Source organism: Anabrus simplex, chromosome 1 (assembly GCF_040414725.1).
Source record: "Anabrus simplex isolate iqAnaSimp1 chromosome 1, ASM4041472v1, whole genome shotgun sequence".
NCBI lineage: Eukaryota > Metazoa > Arthropoda > Insecta > Orthoptera > Tettigoniidae > Anabrus > Anabrus simplex.
Genome location: NC_090265.1, coordinates 1,090,871,904 through 1,090,887,397, shown reverse-complemented (window position 1 = coordinate 1,090,887,397; position 15,494 = coordinate 1,090,871,904). Strand labels below are relative to the sequence as shown.

The 15,494-nt window shown below is 42.8% G+C and overlaps 1 protein-coding gene across 2 annotated transcripts in view; it reads right to left on the bottom strand.

Annotated features, from left to right (window-relative positions):
* LOC136858028 (peroxidase) overlaps nt 1-15,494 on the bottom strand; it is a 210,835-nt gene that overhangs the window by 151,038 nt on the left and 44,303 nt on the right. For both annotated transcript variants that reach the window (XM_067137234.2, XM_067137235.2), the window contains exons 4-5: nt 9,562-9,767; nt 8,110-8,289 (exon numbers count right to left, since the gene is read on the bottom strand). In XM_067137234.2, the coding sequence (XP_066993335.2) occupies nt 8,110-8,289; nt 9,562-9,767 (386 nt within the window). The remainder of the gene's footprint in view (nt 1-8,109; nt 8,290-9,561; nt 9,768-15,494) is intronic.

Here is a 15,494-nt window from a genome sequence, read left to right as displayed (position 1 = left end):
AAGAATCCAAACATTTGACGGCTTTCGCCACTGATTGGAATTTGTATGAATACAACCGCGTGCCTTTGTGACTCCTCACGGGCGGGACTATCCTTACTAGATTGCTGGATAGGGTCTTCTCCGACATCAAATTTGAATATCTGTATATCTTGACGATGTAGTTGTGTTTTCGGAAACCTTTGAAGAACACTTAGATCATATTAAGGAACTTCTAAATCGCCTTTGTAAATCTGGATTAACCGTTAAGTAATCTCAGGTGGATTGCTAAGCCTTCTATGTCTTTCTTAGGGCATATTGTGTCGCCCGATGGAGTTTCTATCGACCATTCTAGAACGCAGGCTATTCGTGACTTCAAGCTGCCTAGCGACGTCAAAGGAATGCCTAGGTTCATAGGCATGGTGAATTACTTCAGGAAATTTATTCCCAACTTCGCTAATAGAGCGGCGCCTCTAAACCTACTTCTTTGGAAAGGTGTCAAGTTCGAATGGGGGCCATCGCTGCAAGCTGCGTTTAAAGATCTTAGTTAGCTCTCTGTAATGCCCCAGTATTAACCATGCCAGATTTCTCTAAGAAATTCGTTGTTCAAACCGATGCCTCTTCATTTGTTGTTGCTGCTGCCCTTCTTCAAGAAACCGAACTTGGAAGGCGGCCTATTGCCTATGCGTCTAGGACCTTATCGGCTCAAGAAGCCAAGTACCTACTCCATCTATGAATTAGAAGGACTTGCAGTTCTGTTTGCCTTGGAGAAGTTCCGCCTTTATCTGGAGCATGTCAAATTTTAATTCGAAACTGACAATCAGGCTTTAGGTTGGGTCTTAGCTAGGCCTCGTCGTAGTGGGCGTATCGCCCGTTGGGCTATCAGAATTTCCACTTTTCTGTTCGACGTGCGACACATTAGAGGATCAGAAAATGTTGTCGTAGATGGAATAAGCCGCATGTTTTCTAGTGATGTTGAGACCAGCGAAAAGGAGGAAAGGTCTTTCTTTTTGCTAGGGGCTTTTCGTCGCACCGACACAGATAGGTCTTATGGCGACGATGGGATAGGAAAGGCCCAGGAGTTGGAAGGAAGCGGCCGTGGTCTTAATTAAGGCACAGTCCCATCATTTACCTGGTGTGAAAATGGGAAACCACTGAACAACCATCTTCAGGGCTGCTGACAGTGGAATTCGAACCCACTATCTCCCGGATGAGAGCTCACAGCCGCGCGCCTCTACGCGCACAGCCAAATCGCCCGGTCCAATGCCTATCAGAGGAAAGGTCTTCTCCTTCCATTTCCACACCTTCTTTTGTTACCGCTATATTTACTGATGTCCCTATGTTGTTTCATGATATCGAAAAATATCAAAGAAAAGAACCGGTGCTGGCTCCTATAATGGAAACCCTTTCTTCTGGGGAACATGTTGTCCCTTATGTGCTGAAGAATGGGGTTCTGTGCTACCCTTCGAGGCACAATCAGAAAATGAAAGTAGTTGTTCCAGCTGTTCTTGTGCCCATGATGCCTGAATGTCCCCCTAAGGGGAGAAAATGAGAGAAATGTTTGTCTGGAAGAGTATGGACGTCGAAATCAGAGAAAGGCTTAAAGCATGTAAACCTTACTTGCTTAGTAAGCGCACATTGACTACTAAGCTAGGCCTGTTGTCATCGCATCTAGCATCTCGCACCATGAAACGTTTATACATAATGCGGACCCTTCCCTCAATCTAAGGGGAACGGGAATAAATTCATCCTTGTATGTGTAGATGGCTTCACCAGATTTTCATGGTTATTTCCGACTAAGTTGGATACCGCTCAGTTTACGATTTCTTGCCTTAATACTATCTTTGCATCTTTTGGTCCTTGTCAATATATAGTTTCCGAAAACTAAGACATTTACGTCTAAATTATTCCGAAAATTCTGTTTTGATTTAGCCATATCACATGTCACTACTTCTGCTTACTACCCTCAACCATCTCTGGGTGAGCGCGTTAATCGTCGTTAGTCCCCCATCACAAATATTGGTATCCACTAAAGAGATATCCAAATTTCCTTAATGAAAAGCCCCAATTTGATCAGTCTGTAACAACTGTTCACCACGCAGTTTACAACACACGACCTCCTTTGCATGCACGAGCAAGACGTTTACCAAGTGACAAATTAGCTCAAGCTGAACTAGTATTTCAAGAGAGGATCAATTTAGATATACGCAGAAGTTGCTGGTCCGGCTTTCTTCACCTTGTTTCGAAAAAATCTTGGCGACCGTGCAGAGATGATCGTAGTTTAAATGCAATTTACGGTACCATATCGTTATCCTGCTCTACATCTCCGGGATTTCAATAGCCAACTCTGAGTAAAAGAACATTTATATTGCACCCATGAGTCAACATCGAAGGGGTACAATATATATAAAATCAGAGTTTTGTCTGAACATCGCTCAGAATTTAAAAAAGAATGGTATATCTGCATCAGTCATGTCCACAGTAATAAGAAAATTCAACTTTTAATTTTCCATCATTTCTGCCTGTCTGTATGTATGTACGCGCATCACGAGACGATGGCTGAAGATAATTTAATGAAAATCGGTATGTAACGTCGTGGAATGAGCCAATATAATCTAGGCTATAAATAATTTTATTCACGCTGACTGAAATAGTAGTTCAGAGGAGGGCTTAAAATATAATTCCCAAATATATTTATCATTAGTGGTGCTATCGATAAATACTGAATAACAAAAGTTATATATAATTAAATTTCCTATCATTTATGTCTTATACATTTTTACCGTACCGGCGATGTTAACAGTGATATAAATGAATTTGAATTTTTGTTGCCAAGTCCTCATCAACGCCGAACCACGAGAAAATGGGTAGACAAAATTTAATGAAAATCGATATGTAAAGTCAAAGAATAAGGAACTACAGTCTAAGCTATAAATAATTTTATTCACCCTGTATGATATGGTAGTTTAGGGGAAGGCGCCTAAAATTTAATTTATAAATACCCATACCATTGGTTCTATTGGGAAGTACTGTACAACAAAAGTGACAGGGAATGCAGTTTCCGATTATTTATGTCTTATTCAGTTTTATCGTACTGACTATGATAAGAGTTGTGGTGGTGATTTTTGTTTAAATAGGAAGTGCAACTAAGCAACCATCTTCTATACTACACTAATCAGAGAGAGAAAATGGAAGGGATCTGACACTTCAAAAAATGAAGGTATCGGCCTAAGAAAGACAAGGGCCACGAAGGGCGTGAAAATGAAAGACTTCCTAGGCTTCAATACGTTATACTGTCGGGGTAAGAAAAGAGCAAGAATTGACCAAGGGAGGTTGGATACGATTGAACAGATAGGATAGGATAGGTGAAAGAGGATCTTGGCACAAGTAAGTGGAAGCAATGCCAGGATACAGCTAAGTGCCCCGTAGTCGCCAACCCAGGCTCCGAAGTTCGGGGCTCTCTTTAATCGCTTCCTACGACAGGCAGGGGATACTCACTCACAGCGTGATGACTATAATAAGGCAATTAATTAATTTAGATAAATTTAGACATGTGTTGCTTATTTCTTGTCAACGCCGAGATGGAAATATTGTTCTGCCGATGGTTTTTGTCATGATTGTCTTAAGGTGTAAAACGCATCGTCATCGGTCCATATCGACAAGGAAAATTGTGGAGATGATTATAAAAATGAAAAAAAATTGCGAAGGAACGATCGCTTGAAGAATAAGACAAAAGGGATTCATGAACGAAAGGAGGACTCCCTCCACATTAGGTGTCCTAATATCACAGAGTCGGAAGAAAACTAAATGTGAAGGCCTACAATATCAAGAGCTCATAAAGTTGATCAACAATAACATTGCACTGACCATTGTTTTTTGTGATGTGATTTCTCTCTTCTGATACAACTCACCTCCTATATATGGGATTACTGCTGCGCACCGAGAATAATAGCCTGCCTGAACATTGGCGGGAAGTAGCTAGGGAATTAGATAACTTTCTACTTTAGCATGCCATTCTCCTGGTTCATAAATTTTCTGATACTACTAGTACGTAGCACACTGGTTCATCATAGTATTCCAGCTATTCTATACCTGCCCTGAGGCGTTGATTGGAATGAGCAGTGTGCACACATAACGGAATAATGGCTGAGGAGTGTTCACGGTTAATGGCAGACACACTCCACCTACCTTTTCTACTTCGATCAACTGAAATCAGCATAGGTCATTACAGTCACGTCAGTAGGAATGTCGCGATTAAAATCATTGTTATCATTGTAACCCCCTTCAACTGCTCCTCGTTGAGTGACATTTATGTGAGTGTGCATATGGCATATAGTAAAGAAAATAAATAAGAACTGTGGCTCGCCCGCAAATTGCCACACTATAGGAATCTTAATTACCACTCTACTATGGTTTCCCACTTCTCTATGTAATAATTGGGCGCCAGCCTTACAGTTTAAAAGGAACTATTATGCAACATTTATTTTTAATAACATAGAGACACAGATTAAAAATCACAGGGCGGGATATGAAATATTAACCATTAAGTATCGCTACATGAAAGGAGATTAATACAATCTCAATTTTAACTGAATTTATTAAAACCAAAAAGCTCCTTTTCAGTCTGAAACAGTTAATCTGAAGTTAATGGAATTTAGCGTCGCTTGCATTATCTAACGTCGGCTCATCAATTTGCTTCAGATGATGCCCTCTAGTTTCCATGGTTAATCGTTCTCCTTTACGCCGTAGTAGATCTGATCCATGGACATTCTTCTTTCCTTCGAGTAATCCAATTAGGTTTATTGGGCCTGACACTCCCTATTGGCCTTGTCTGTAAGCTAGACATCGGCCGTACTTCTATGAAATACAATAACAAATGATCTCGGTTGAAGAAAATCCAACATCATGAATTTGTCCATCTTAATTTGACTAGCCACACCAACCAAACTGTTTCGCTGTAATAATACAAAGTCGATACTGCCTATAGTAGACTCTAACTAAACAAAGTTCTTTGTCCACACAATCGTAGAATATATCACGAACCGTGAATAATATAGTATGACAGTGTTTCGGCAGGATCACAGTATCGCTGTACTGTATACCACTATAAAGATTGAAGTTCCGAGAAATACTGCCGATACATAGTGAAATACATAAATCAGTTCCACAATGATAATACACTTAAGAAAATGGAAATTGCAACACCATGAAGGCATTGGTCGTTTGTGTTGATTTTCAAGATATGGAACGATGCCATGTAGGTATGTAAACAATCAAAGTTTCAGACCCATTGGATTGTTGCTACAGGTCTCCCCAGCTCTTTAGTGATGAATCACGCGTCTGTCTTGCCCGCAGTGATCGCCGGAATCGTGTGCGCCGACGTACCGGGGAGAGGGGCCACCCATATCTTATTGTCGAGAGGCACTCAGGCCCAACACCAAGCATTATGGTCTGGGGAGCTATTGGCTTTAATGTGAAATCACAATTAGTGCCTGTTGAGGGCACTATGATTGCTCGACAGTACGTCGTTAGGGTACTCAATCCAGTGGTTGTCCCTATGATGGCGAACATTGCTAATGGGATGTTTCAGCAGGACAATGCCCGGGTTCACACTGCAGGCATCTCCAGAGAAGCTCTCCACGACAACACAACCTTAGAATGGCCCGCCAGATCCCCGGACCTCAGTCCTATTGAGTATGTGTGGGACATGATGGGTCGACAACTGGCCAACCGTCCTCAGCCACCCACAACTCTGGAACAAGTGACCCGTGCAGTGCAGCAAGCATGGGCCACAATTCCTCAGGAAGAGATCCAGGGCCTTATCGACTCCATGCCTCGACGAATTCATCAATGTATTGAAGCTCGTGAAGGGTACATCCTGTATTGATTGTTGTCCAAACTTGCGGTCAGAGGGACATGAAAGTATAATCATCGAAGCACATCCGAACACTCGTCCTGCATGTTCAATTACAGCAATGTAGCACCACTCCTTCTGGGTGTTGCAATTTCCATTTTCTTCAGTGTAAGATCCGTTCCGACAACATAATAACTCCGTTGTTGTTCTAGTTCTAGTTCTCCTTCCAGTTTTTGTTAATCGATGTTTTATAGGCTTATTCCCCTTCCGCCGGGTCTCTGCTTCCTATCCAATCTCCTTTCTTCGCTGCTTCCGAGCCAATCTCTTTTTTTCCATCCTTTCTCTTCTCCAGTGCTGTAGGCGTGTCCACAAGGTGTACGTCTCCACGTCACAAGCCTTGCACAGGGTGTCCATCTAATTCAAACAAGCTCGTGGTAAACCCACTGACTCATACTAATTTCCCAGGCTTCCAAGAATAACACTTCCTTTTACAAAGTATGGGGTGAAATTACACAATTGTAGATTTGTAGTATAGACCAAAATATAGGACACAATGAAAACTTCTTCCAACATTATATAAATAATAAAATATGCTGTAATAATGTAAATAAAAATGATTTGAATATATTATATAGATTTACAATTGCCTGTAATAAAATTTACAGATGTCAATTAAATATTCCCGATGTCAAATACTCTTTGATATCGTGTATCATGTAATTTGGGCTATATAAATAATTTATATATGGGTGTCCAAACCTGGAAGGTAACATCATATGAAATACTCGATCAAATGAAAAACCGCGCATTTCCTCACTTTTAACAAACAGTACTACGCTGCCGATATAACGCTCCAAAATTCTGGGAGTAACGTTAAGAGTTATGCAATTTAATACAATCTTACCAACATCGTGTACACTACCTAACCTAGAATTCTGTATACAATGTAGAATTCCGTAGCGAAGCACGGGTACATCAGTTAGTGTTCTCTAAAATCAATCGGCATCTAACAACTAGCACTTTTAATTTGGAAAGTCAAAGAGTTTTAAAGCAAATACATCTTCATGCTGACTTTTACGTAGTTCATATGCTTCCGAATATCCAAGTGGGATTACTAATTACCGCCACAATGTTATCATGTTATCTGCAACCTTCAGTAGGGCAGTGGTTGTGTTGTGGCTCTTATAATATTTAATATTTATTTATTTTAAAATTGTAATTAAATAGTGCATTTTATAAGGCAATCATTATCACTGACATGTTATTAAAAGGTTTCCACGCACAGTTTTTCAAAATGATAACTTCGAATACCGTTAAATTGACACTATGTTTTTAAATCAGTGACTGTGTATCTCCTCCAGAGTTCATCGACTTATCTCAAACAAACGATGTGATGATGTCCATCAGTTCTTTCCTAGGATCAACATTTGTGAAAGTTCACTATTCCATTGCTCTTTGCACATTGTTCGTAGAATATCTTTCCAAGTCTTTGAGTTCATTAAATATTCAATTTATAGTCGATTGTATTATGCAAGACTGATATTTTATTATTATACCAAAAATAAAAATAAAGCATGTTTTTAACAATTCTTTAAAACCTAACCTCACAAATGCTGATTTCATAGATCAGTAATTAACTATCCTTAATTCTTAAGAATCAAGTTTCCTTACTGACCTCTAGGATTCACTTATAATGCCAAAATGGGTTGTGGCCCAGGGCGCCAAGTACCCTGAATCTGGGACTGATATCTAGTGTAACATATATGAATCCCACGTCTATAAACCTTTAGAGAAATGGAAGTCACATTTTAATTTTCAGCTTCTTTGTAGGGAACTGAACCTCTGTTCAACCGATCAAGCCTTAACCATCTCGGCTAGACATCCCCAAACGATGTCTGTTCTAGTAAAATAACATCGTTCTTGTTTATAAAATCAAAATGAATAGGGTTTCATTTTTGCAGCTCATTCTATTTTAGAAAAATAATAATTCAACGAGTAGGCTTCCCGGTTGGGGTCATATAGCTATGACCTTATATTCGAGAGATAGTGGGTTTGAATCCCATCTTACCGTGAAGATGATTTTTCCGTGATTTCTCATTTTCACACCAGTCAAGTGCTGGGATTGTACCCTAATTAAGGCCACGGCCATTACCCTCCCAATCCTAACTCTTTCCAAACCTTACGCCACCGATAATCTTCTATGGGTTAGTACGACTTTAAACCTCTAGGAAAAAGAAATCATTGAGAAGAAACAGGAAATAAAGTAAAATAATACTCACCGTAACACGCACTGTCAATTGACGCCAGGGTGTCATGTGCAACAATTTGCCCCCACTGCATTACAACAAGGAGATTGATGTAGTCCGGAACATCCCTGTCTAATATCAGGCTTGTTCTCAGTTTCCGTTCACTTGGAAGAGGAGACCCGTCCACGACTGACGTCCGGATGGAATAGATTCCTGAAGTGCAGAAAACAATCATTAACATGCGTAAGAATAATAATATGAGGAAAAGCAATAGCATTATGATGTCACAGAAGAAAACATTTCCTACAGTTCGTATTGAAATACTCTCTCGTGTTTTGAACGTTTTAGTAGAATCGATTACCGAGCTCGATAGCTGCAGTCACTTAAGTGCGGCCAGTATCCAGTATTCGGGAGATCGTGGGTTCGAACCCCACTGTCGGCAGCCCTGAAGATGGTTTTCCGTGGTTTCCCATTTTCACACCAGGTAAATGCTGGGGCTGTACCTTCATTAAGGCCACGGCCATTTCCTTCCCGCTCCTAGCCCCTTCCTGCCTCATTGTCGCCATAAGACCTACAGTATCTGTGTCGGTGCGACGTAAAGCAAATAAAAAAACAAAAAAACGTAGAATCGATTAACGGAACCGCATAGTGCGGACTAGCCTACAATTCAACTACTTAAGGGGACATATGAACGAGATCCTTCAAAATTATGATTTATTTTGTGCTGAAATTGCTAGCTTATTGTGTAGAGAAGCTAGTCCCAAAATGATTTACTTGAATTCGGTACCTACAGTAAGTGCAGTAAATTCCTAACACATGGGCGTCAAGTGCCACGCCTTCTATTTCGTGCTTTTATTCATCTTCGCTGAACTCTTTACGTCTGTTTTGTCAAGCAGTTGAAGGTTTCACACTCAGGCCTCTATTATAATAGAAAACTGGTGGCGGCACCAGAAATCATGTCGTTTTTTCTTCGACTTGCTTCACTTAAATCGTTCCTGTAACATATGAACACTTATAGTGGGCCATGTGTTTAAGATACATATATGCTGTCGCGGAATTTTTCGTAGAACGTTTTATGCTGAATAATTCTTACCCTCATAGTACAGATGCATCTTTAACGGTTCAGCCATTGTAAGCTAAAAAGTTGCACGAACGGCCGTTTTTCTTCCATTTTCTTCACTGAAATCATTACTGCTCAGCTTCCTTTGGTCATAGATGAATGTTCCCATACATAAATCTTTCTCAAGAAATGCTTAATAGAATGGTGAAAACCGCATCAAAATCCATCCAGTGGTTCTTGAGATTAGTCTTCAGAGACAGACAGACAGACAGACAGACAGACAGACAGACAGACAGACAGACAGACAGACAGACAGACAGACAGACAGACAGACAGACAGACAGACAGACAGACAGACAGACAGACAGACATGATCGGGGAATTTATTTTATACTAAGTAGAGATACTGTGATATGTTAGCTTACCGTCGTCGAATACAGATGGCAGTAGCCGAGTAAAGGGCTCGTCAGACATCCCCCACTTGGGGTTCTGTAGGTTGTTGCACGAGCCGTCGTACGTGCGGTAGATAGCTGCCGAGTTGCAGGTGGGAGTGGGCGAGCATGAGTCCGGCTCAGCCGGAATCTTGACGAGCGTGAGGACATCCCCCGCAGCCCATTTCGGTAGGTCGTACCTGCAAATATACACCAACATAATTTCCGGCCGTTCTTTGAGGCAGGTTATTCCTCAAGGAGGTGTACAGGGACTGGAAATATTTTTAGGTAATACTTTAAAGAGTAAGGAAAGGAAACACGACTAAGAAAACAGGCTTGTAAAAAAAACTCAAAGTGGGCTGATGAGTATATTTCTATATTCTAAGCCGATGGATCTTTTGTGTATGCAATTAAGGAGTGCAATTTGAAAATACATTATGAAAGTAAACATAAAGCTTTCGAACAAGGAATCAGTGGAATCAGTAAGAAGCTCTTATCACCGAGGAAGTGCTATTTCTCATACGTGCGTTATCACAACGAAACGAAGCGTCGTATGTCTTAGTTATTAGGAAAAATAAAGAATCTGTTTACCGACTTTGAAATGATAACACGCTGTATGACAGTTGTTACTTAGGGAAACAGCTGACCGAGTGTGATTTTATTCGTTGAACTTCACTGTCTGATTATACAACAACTCATATAGTCGGAATTTTAGGATCAGAAATATTCAACATGGTTCACACAAACTTGAAAGCGAAGTCTACAGCTATAGATGAGTCCACAGACGTGCTACTGTATGTTCAGTCTTCAGTCCTAAGGCTGGGTGGATCCTCAACAAATCTGCCATCAGCTGTCATAGATCGCCTAGGCATCACTAAAGAGGCGTACTAGGGAAATGAAGAGTGAGGTAGTTTCCCGTTGCTTTCCTCACCGAGTCAGAAGTTGCTATTACATATCAGTCTGCCAAGCCCACTGAAATGCATGCACCAACCGACCCTATGAGGAACATTTTCACACCATTCCTAGCAGGGACTGGCTGCAGAAGGAATGTCATTACTAGCATCGCTCATACCTCAGTAACTTTCATATTGTCAAAACCAAGGATAAGACAGAGACAGATCAATGAAAGTTACAAAATTGCTCTAGCCTATACCAGAAGACATAGTGCACTGTAAACACTAGGTCCTGCCAGCAAAGGCATAGACGTGCTACTGGTATCGCCTAATTACGCATATTCGTTCTCAGTATGATATGGGCTATTTTCACGAAGAATTGCCAACAAGCCCTACTTCTGCTGGAAGATAGTGCAGGAGAAGTTATGTTTGAAAGGATCAAATTATTTTTTAAATGAAAACAATCTAGATTTGGACCCTCCCTCCCAACCCTCAAGGACTGGTTTAGTTGCAAGACTGACTGCTTTGTCCCCTCGTATACAATCCTTGTGTTGCGTTATTTGCAGACGCGTGTTGTGCGCTGAGCTTTCTGGTGAGGGTTTGAGGCTAGCGAGCACTGACGCTGCACCACGTCTGCCCAGGGCCACGGAACACAGAACACGAACACTTGACGCCAAGCGTTCGTGGTGTTAACAACACGAGGTGAATGTGGACGAAGCAGACACCGAGAACCTCAGGGCCCTCGCGGCCATACCAGCAGGGCTAGCAGTCAAGAGAGCTAGCCCCCCCCCCTGCTAAGACTCAAAACAAGATGGCCGCCAAGTGCGGGAGCTGCTTGCTCCCGCGGCCACCGCGGCCGGCCCAGCAGCCAAGTACGCTGGCCCCGGCACACCACGTCAACCAATCAGAGCTCACCTCACCGGCCAACGACAAATCAACATTTACCGGCTACCAGCAACAAGAATCCAGTCAAGAAGCTCACACCAAGGCTCTGTACTGCTACCACGTCCTTCCAAGCCAAGAAATAGCAGTATGGGGACAACTAAATCTGAGCCTATCGACATCTCAACTGGTAGACATCCATCAAGGTGCCAGCGCTCCCAGTGCTGGAAAGCAGTTTGTCAGGGCGGCACGGTGTCCTGTGTTCGTGACTTGTCAATGGCTTTAACCACTCAACCCCTGTCACGACTCAGGAAACGTGTTGCCACTTAGGTCCGTCCGCCAAGTGCGTTTGACCCATTATGGTGTTTCAAACGCACCCCTCCGTTCCCTACTTCCTCCCAGGTACCCACCTAGCGGCTTGTGCGTGAACGTGGATCCTCCCTTCCAAGGTCAAGGGGAAATGCCAAGGTACCTGCGACCTCCCCCAACTCGGTTCCCCGATGGTGGGTGGTATCCCGTGCGGGCGTGCTCTTGCCCTGCCCCATCGCTGCGGCCGATGCGTCGCGTTCCGTAGCATGTGGTGGGTTGGGGCGTTCCCAATCGGAGCCCCCCCCTCTGAAGGGTTACCAGATGGTACCCGGTAGGGTAGGTTCCCCCCATCGTCGCGGCAGATGCGTCGCGTTCCGTGACACGTGGTGCGGCGCCTCCCGTCGAATGGCCATTCCCACCCCATCCCGACCCCGAAATCCTCTAATTTCAACAACTCCTCACTAAATTTCAACTTTTCACTAAATTTCAACTTTCTCCCGCGGGGCCCCCTCGGTGGATTGAGTAGCCGAGACCCTGCACATTAAAAAACTATCTTCACCCCACCAAGAATCACATTCCTCTATCAAGCTCAAGTTAACCCACTTCCTAGCCAAATACACCTTCTTAGCCAATAAACTACCTCTTCTCATAACACCAGAAACCGGACCCCGTGGCGGGTGCACTTCGATAAATGCTGCAATTACTAATGCTGTTTTTCAAAATTAACACCGCACACTCACATTAAATGTATAGCGCAACAGTTTACTGAATGTGTAGTCACTGCACAATTAACAGATAATTGGATGGGTGACCAATGACCGTAAATTCATTCACTAAAAATTACTCTTCTCTAATAACTATCAAATACTTACTAAGACAATCACTCAATTATATATTTCCCTAATAATATATTTCACTAAATGGCTGGGTGAGGTGCGTTCACTCGCACCGGTACCAGCAAAAATTAACCAAACTCCTCCCGGCGGGAGGAGGGGGCTTAAATTCAGATGATGGATCTTCCCGCCCCCCCATCCCCACTAGGCCGGCCGCAAAATGTGACGCAGGTCCGTGAGGTGACGCAGTTTCTGCGAACCACAGAACTGGACTCGCGCATGTTACGGCGCAGGTTGACGTGACGCAGTTGCTGCCCGTAGTGACCCTGCGGACCGCAGTCTCTCTTTTTCAGTTTCCTGCAACATTCACGGTGATTTTGGTTGTTCATATTGTGTTTTGTAGTTCGAAATGGAAGAAAAACTGATTGAAGCCGTGCGTGTTCGCGAAGTTCTGTATGATACAAGCCATGAAGCAATTGTTGCAGGTGCTTATGCGAAGGCGATCTGGCAGAAACTGAGACATTCGCTGACAGATTCTCTCAGAAGACAGCCAAAAAACATGAAAAGTGGAGCACCGGCTGAATATGTAACATACCGTTTCGAACACAAACTCGGTATCGGAATCCAATTTTGAACTCAAATCTGTTAACATAGCAGCAGTATTCGCCATCTCTGCCAGAACTGAAGTTCCGTGGTAAACTACGTACTGAAACTCCGATCCAACTTGCGACGATTGTCGCCGTGACTCACTCTGCCGTGAAGAATTCGACGTGGGTCACCCTGCGGACCTGCGTCTCATTTTGCGGCCGGCCTAATCTCTGTCGCTGTGGACGCGCTTGTGTGAGAACGCACGCACTGGGTTGCTGATTGACTTTTCAGCGAACATTACAAACCATTTGAATGATGTAAATATGCCTTTGCCAGGCTCGGTGCTGTGTGGGAGAGAATTCGTGTTTCTAAGATGCTTTAAGGGGAATCTTGTCTGAAAAGTTGCGGGTTTTGACTAAAAATTTGAATTTTCAATGTTAACATTAAAAAGTTCGCCTTTGTGGTTTAGTGGTTAGTGTGATTAGCTGCACCCCCGGAGGCCCGGGTTCGAATCCCGGCTCTGCCACGAAATTTGAAAAATGGTACGAGGGCTGGAACGGGGTTCACTCAGCCTCGAGAGGTCAACTGAGTACTGTAGAGGGGGATCCCCGAAGTGGTTTTCCGTGGTTTCCCGCTTCTTTTCCGGGCAAATGCCGTGTTGGTACCTAACTTAAGGCCACGACCGCTTCCTTCCCTCTTCCTTGTCTATCCCTTCCAATCTTCCCATCCCCCGACAAGGTCCCTGTTCAGCATAGCAGGTGAGGCCGCCTGGGCGAAGTACTGGTCATCCTCCCCCCAGTTGTATCCACGACCCCTTGAGGCGGTAAAAGTGGGATCCCTCGCTGAGTTTGAGGGAAAACCGACCTTGTAGGGTAAGCAGATTAAAAAATAAAGAACATTAAAAATCACCCAATTCTTCCTCTTTCAAATCCCGTTATCAGTTTTTCCCTAACGCCATTTTCAAAGCTCTAAATGTCGGATTTGAAGGGTAGCAGTTCGGCATATATAGAGCAATCCCCACGCCCCTTTCTCTCACGCTGTCGGACAAAAGTAGCTTCAAATTTCTTTTAGACTACCATTTCAACAATACCGGTAGGATATACGAAGGTCGAGTCATAAGTCATGGCAACTATTTTTTTTCTCGCGAACAGGAGATAACAAGAAAAATATAAAATATGCATTTGGAAATATAGGGCATGCACTTATGCATAGCGCCTGAAGACACATTCTGACTTCAGGAGATTCTCGTAGGAAAGTGACAGAACACAGGCCATTGGTAAACATTGTTTTATTTTGGTATAGACAGCAAAAACACAAGACTACGCACAAAGGACAGGTCCCCACTGGTTACAGACCTTCGAAATAATCACCCAAGGTTTCCACTGTGCGTTGCCAGCGGTGGGGAAGGCACTGAATACCATTCGCTGCATGTGTATCGCTAACGTGTTACACCTCTCTCCGAAATGCTGTTACGATATCCTCTTTGTTAGCAAACCGTTGTTCACATAATGGATTCTTGACTTTGGGGGTTAGATCATAGTCACATGGGCTCAGATCAGGCGAATCATGAATGTGCATATTTTTTTTTCAGGTAAAGTACAATACAACTGACTATTACTTACGTTATTATCACCTAAAGTAAAGAAACTGACTCGGGATGTAAATACATAAGCAATGTTGTGGTAAACAATAAGTGAGGGAAGAGATGAGAATTATAGGCACTAAAAATAGTTAAAATAGGCACGTATATAGGCTCTTTAAATAGCCAAGATAGGCATGTAATTAGGCACTAACGTGTAAAATAGGCAACAATATAGGCATGAAAAAATTACTTATACTCAGTTACTACAAAAGGAATTTACAACAAGCAACTTATCAATGTTTTCCAGTAATCTTGTTCTCCTCTCATGCAGAATTACTTTGTAGTGAAAGATCTCTCGACATTACATGAAGTGGTCGGACGGACAAAACTTCAAAGAAGCCACTTCGTCTGATCGTAGTTATTAGGAAGTAAACTTGCCTTCCTTCCAAAGAAGAATAGTTTGTCCACATGCCCTGGGCTTTCCGAGTTCTTTGAATTCTACGATTTAGTTTGGTGTCCGAAGTCATCAGACTTGAACGTCACAGACAACACATGAGTGACGGTAAAACTAAGGAGGCTTCTCATCAATGCAAACGAACCTCAGGTGAATGCAGACCAGTTATGGGTCCAAGTTCTCAGGGTCTGAGAAAATCCAGTCCTGGACGAGGACTATTTCCGCAATTTAGTGTATTCCATGCCATTATTTCATCTACCTCACCTCGTAGGACCCTGGATACTTTTACCATCCCATTTCATCCTGGATTCTGCTGCAGGACCCTATCGCACTTTTCGCTGACAGCGGCTATCTTCTCAGAGGTTCGGCCAAAACTTCCCGTGTGT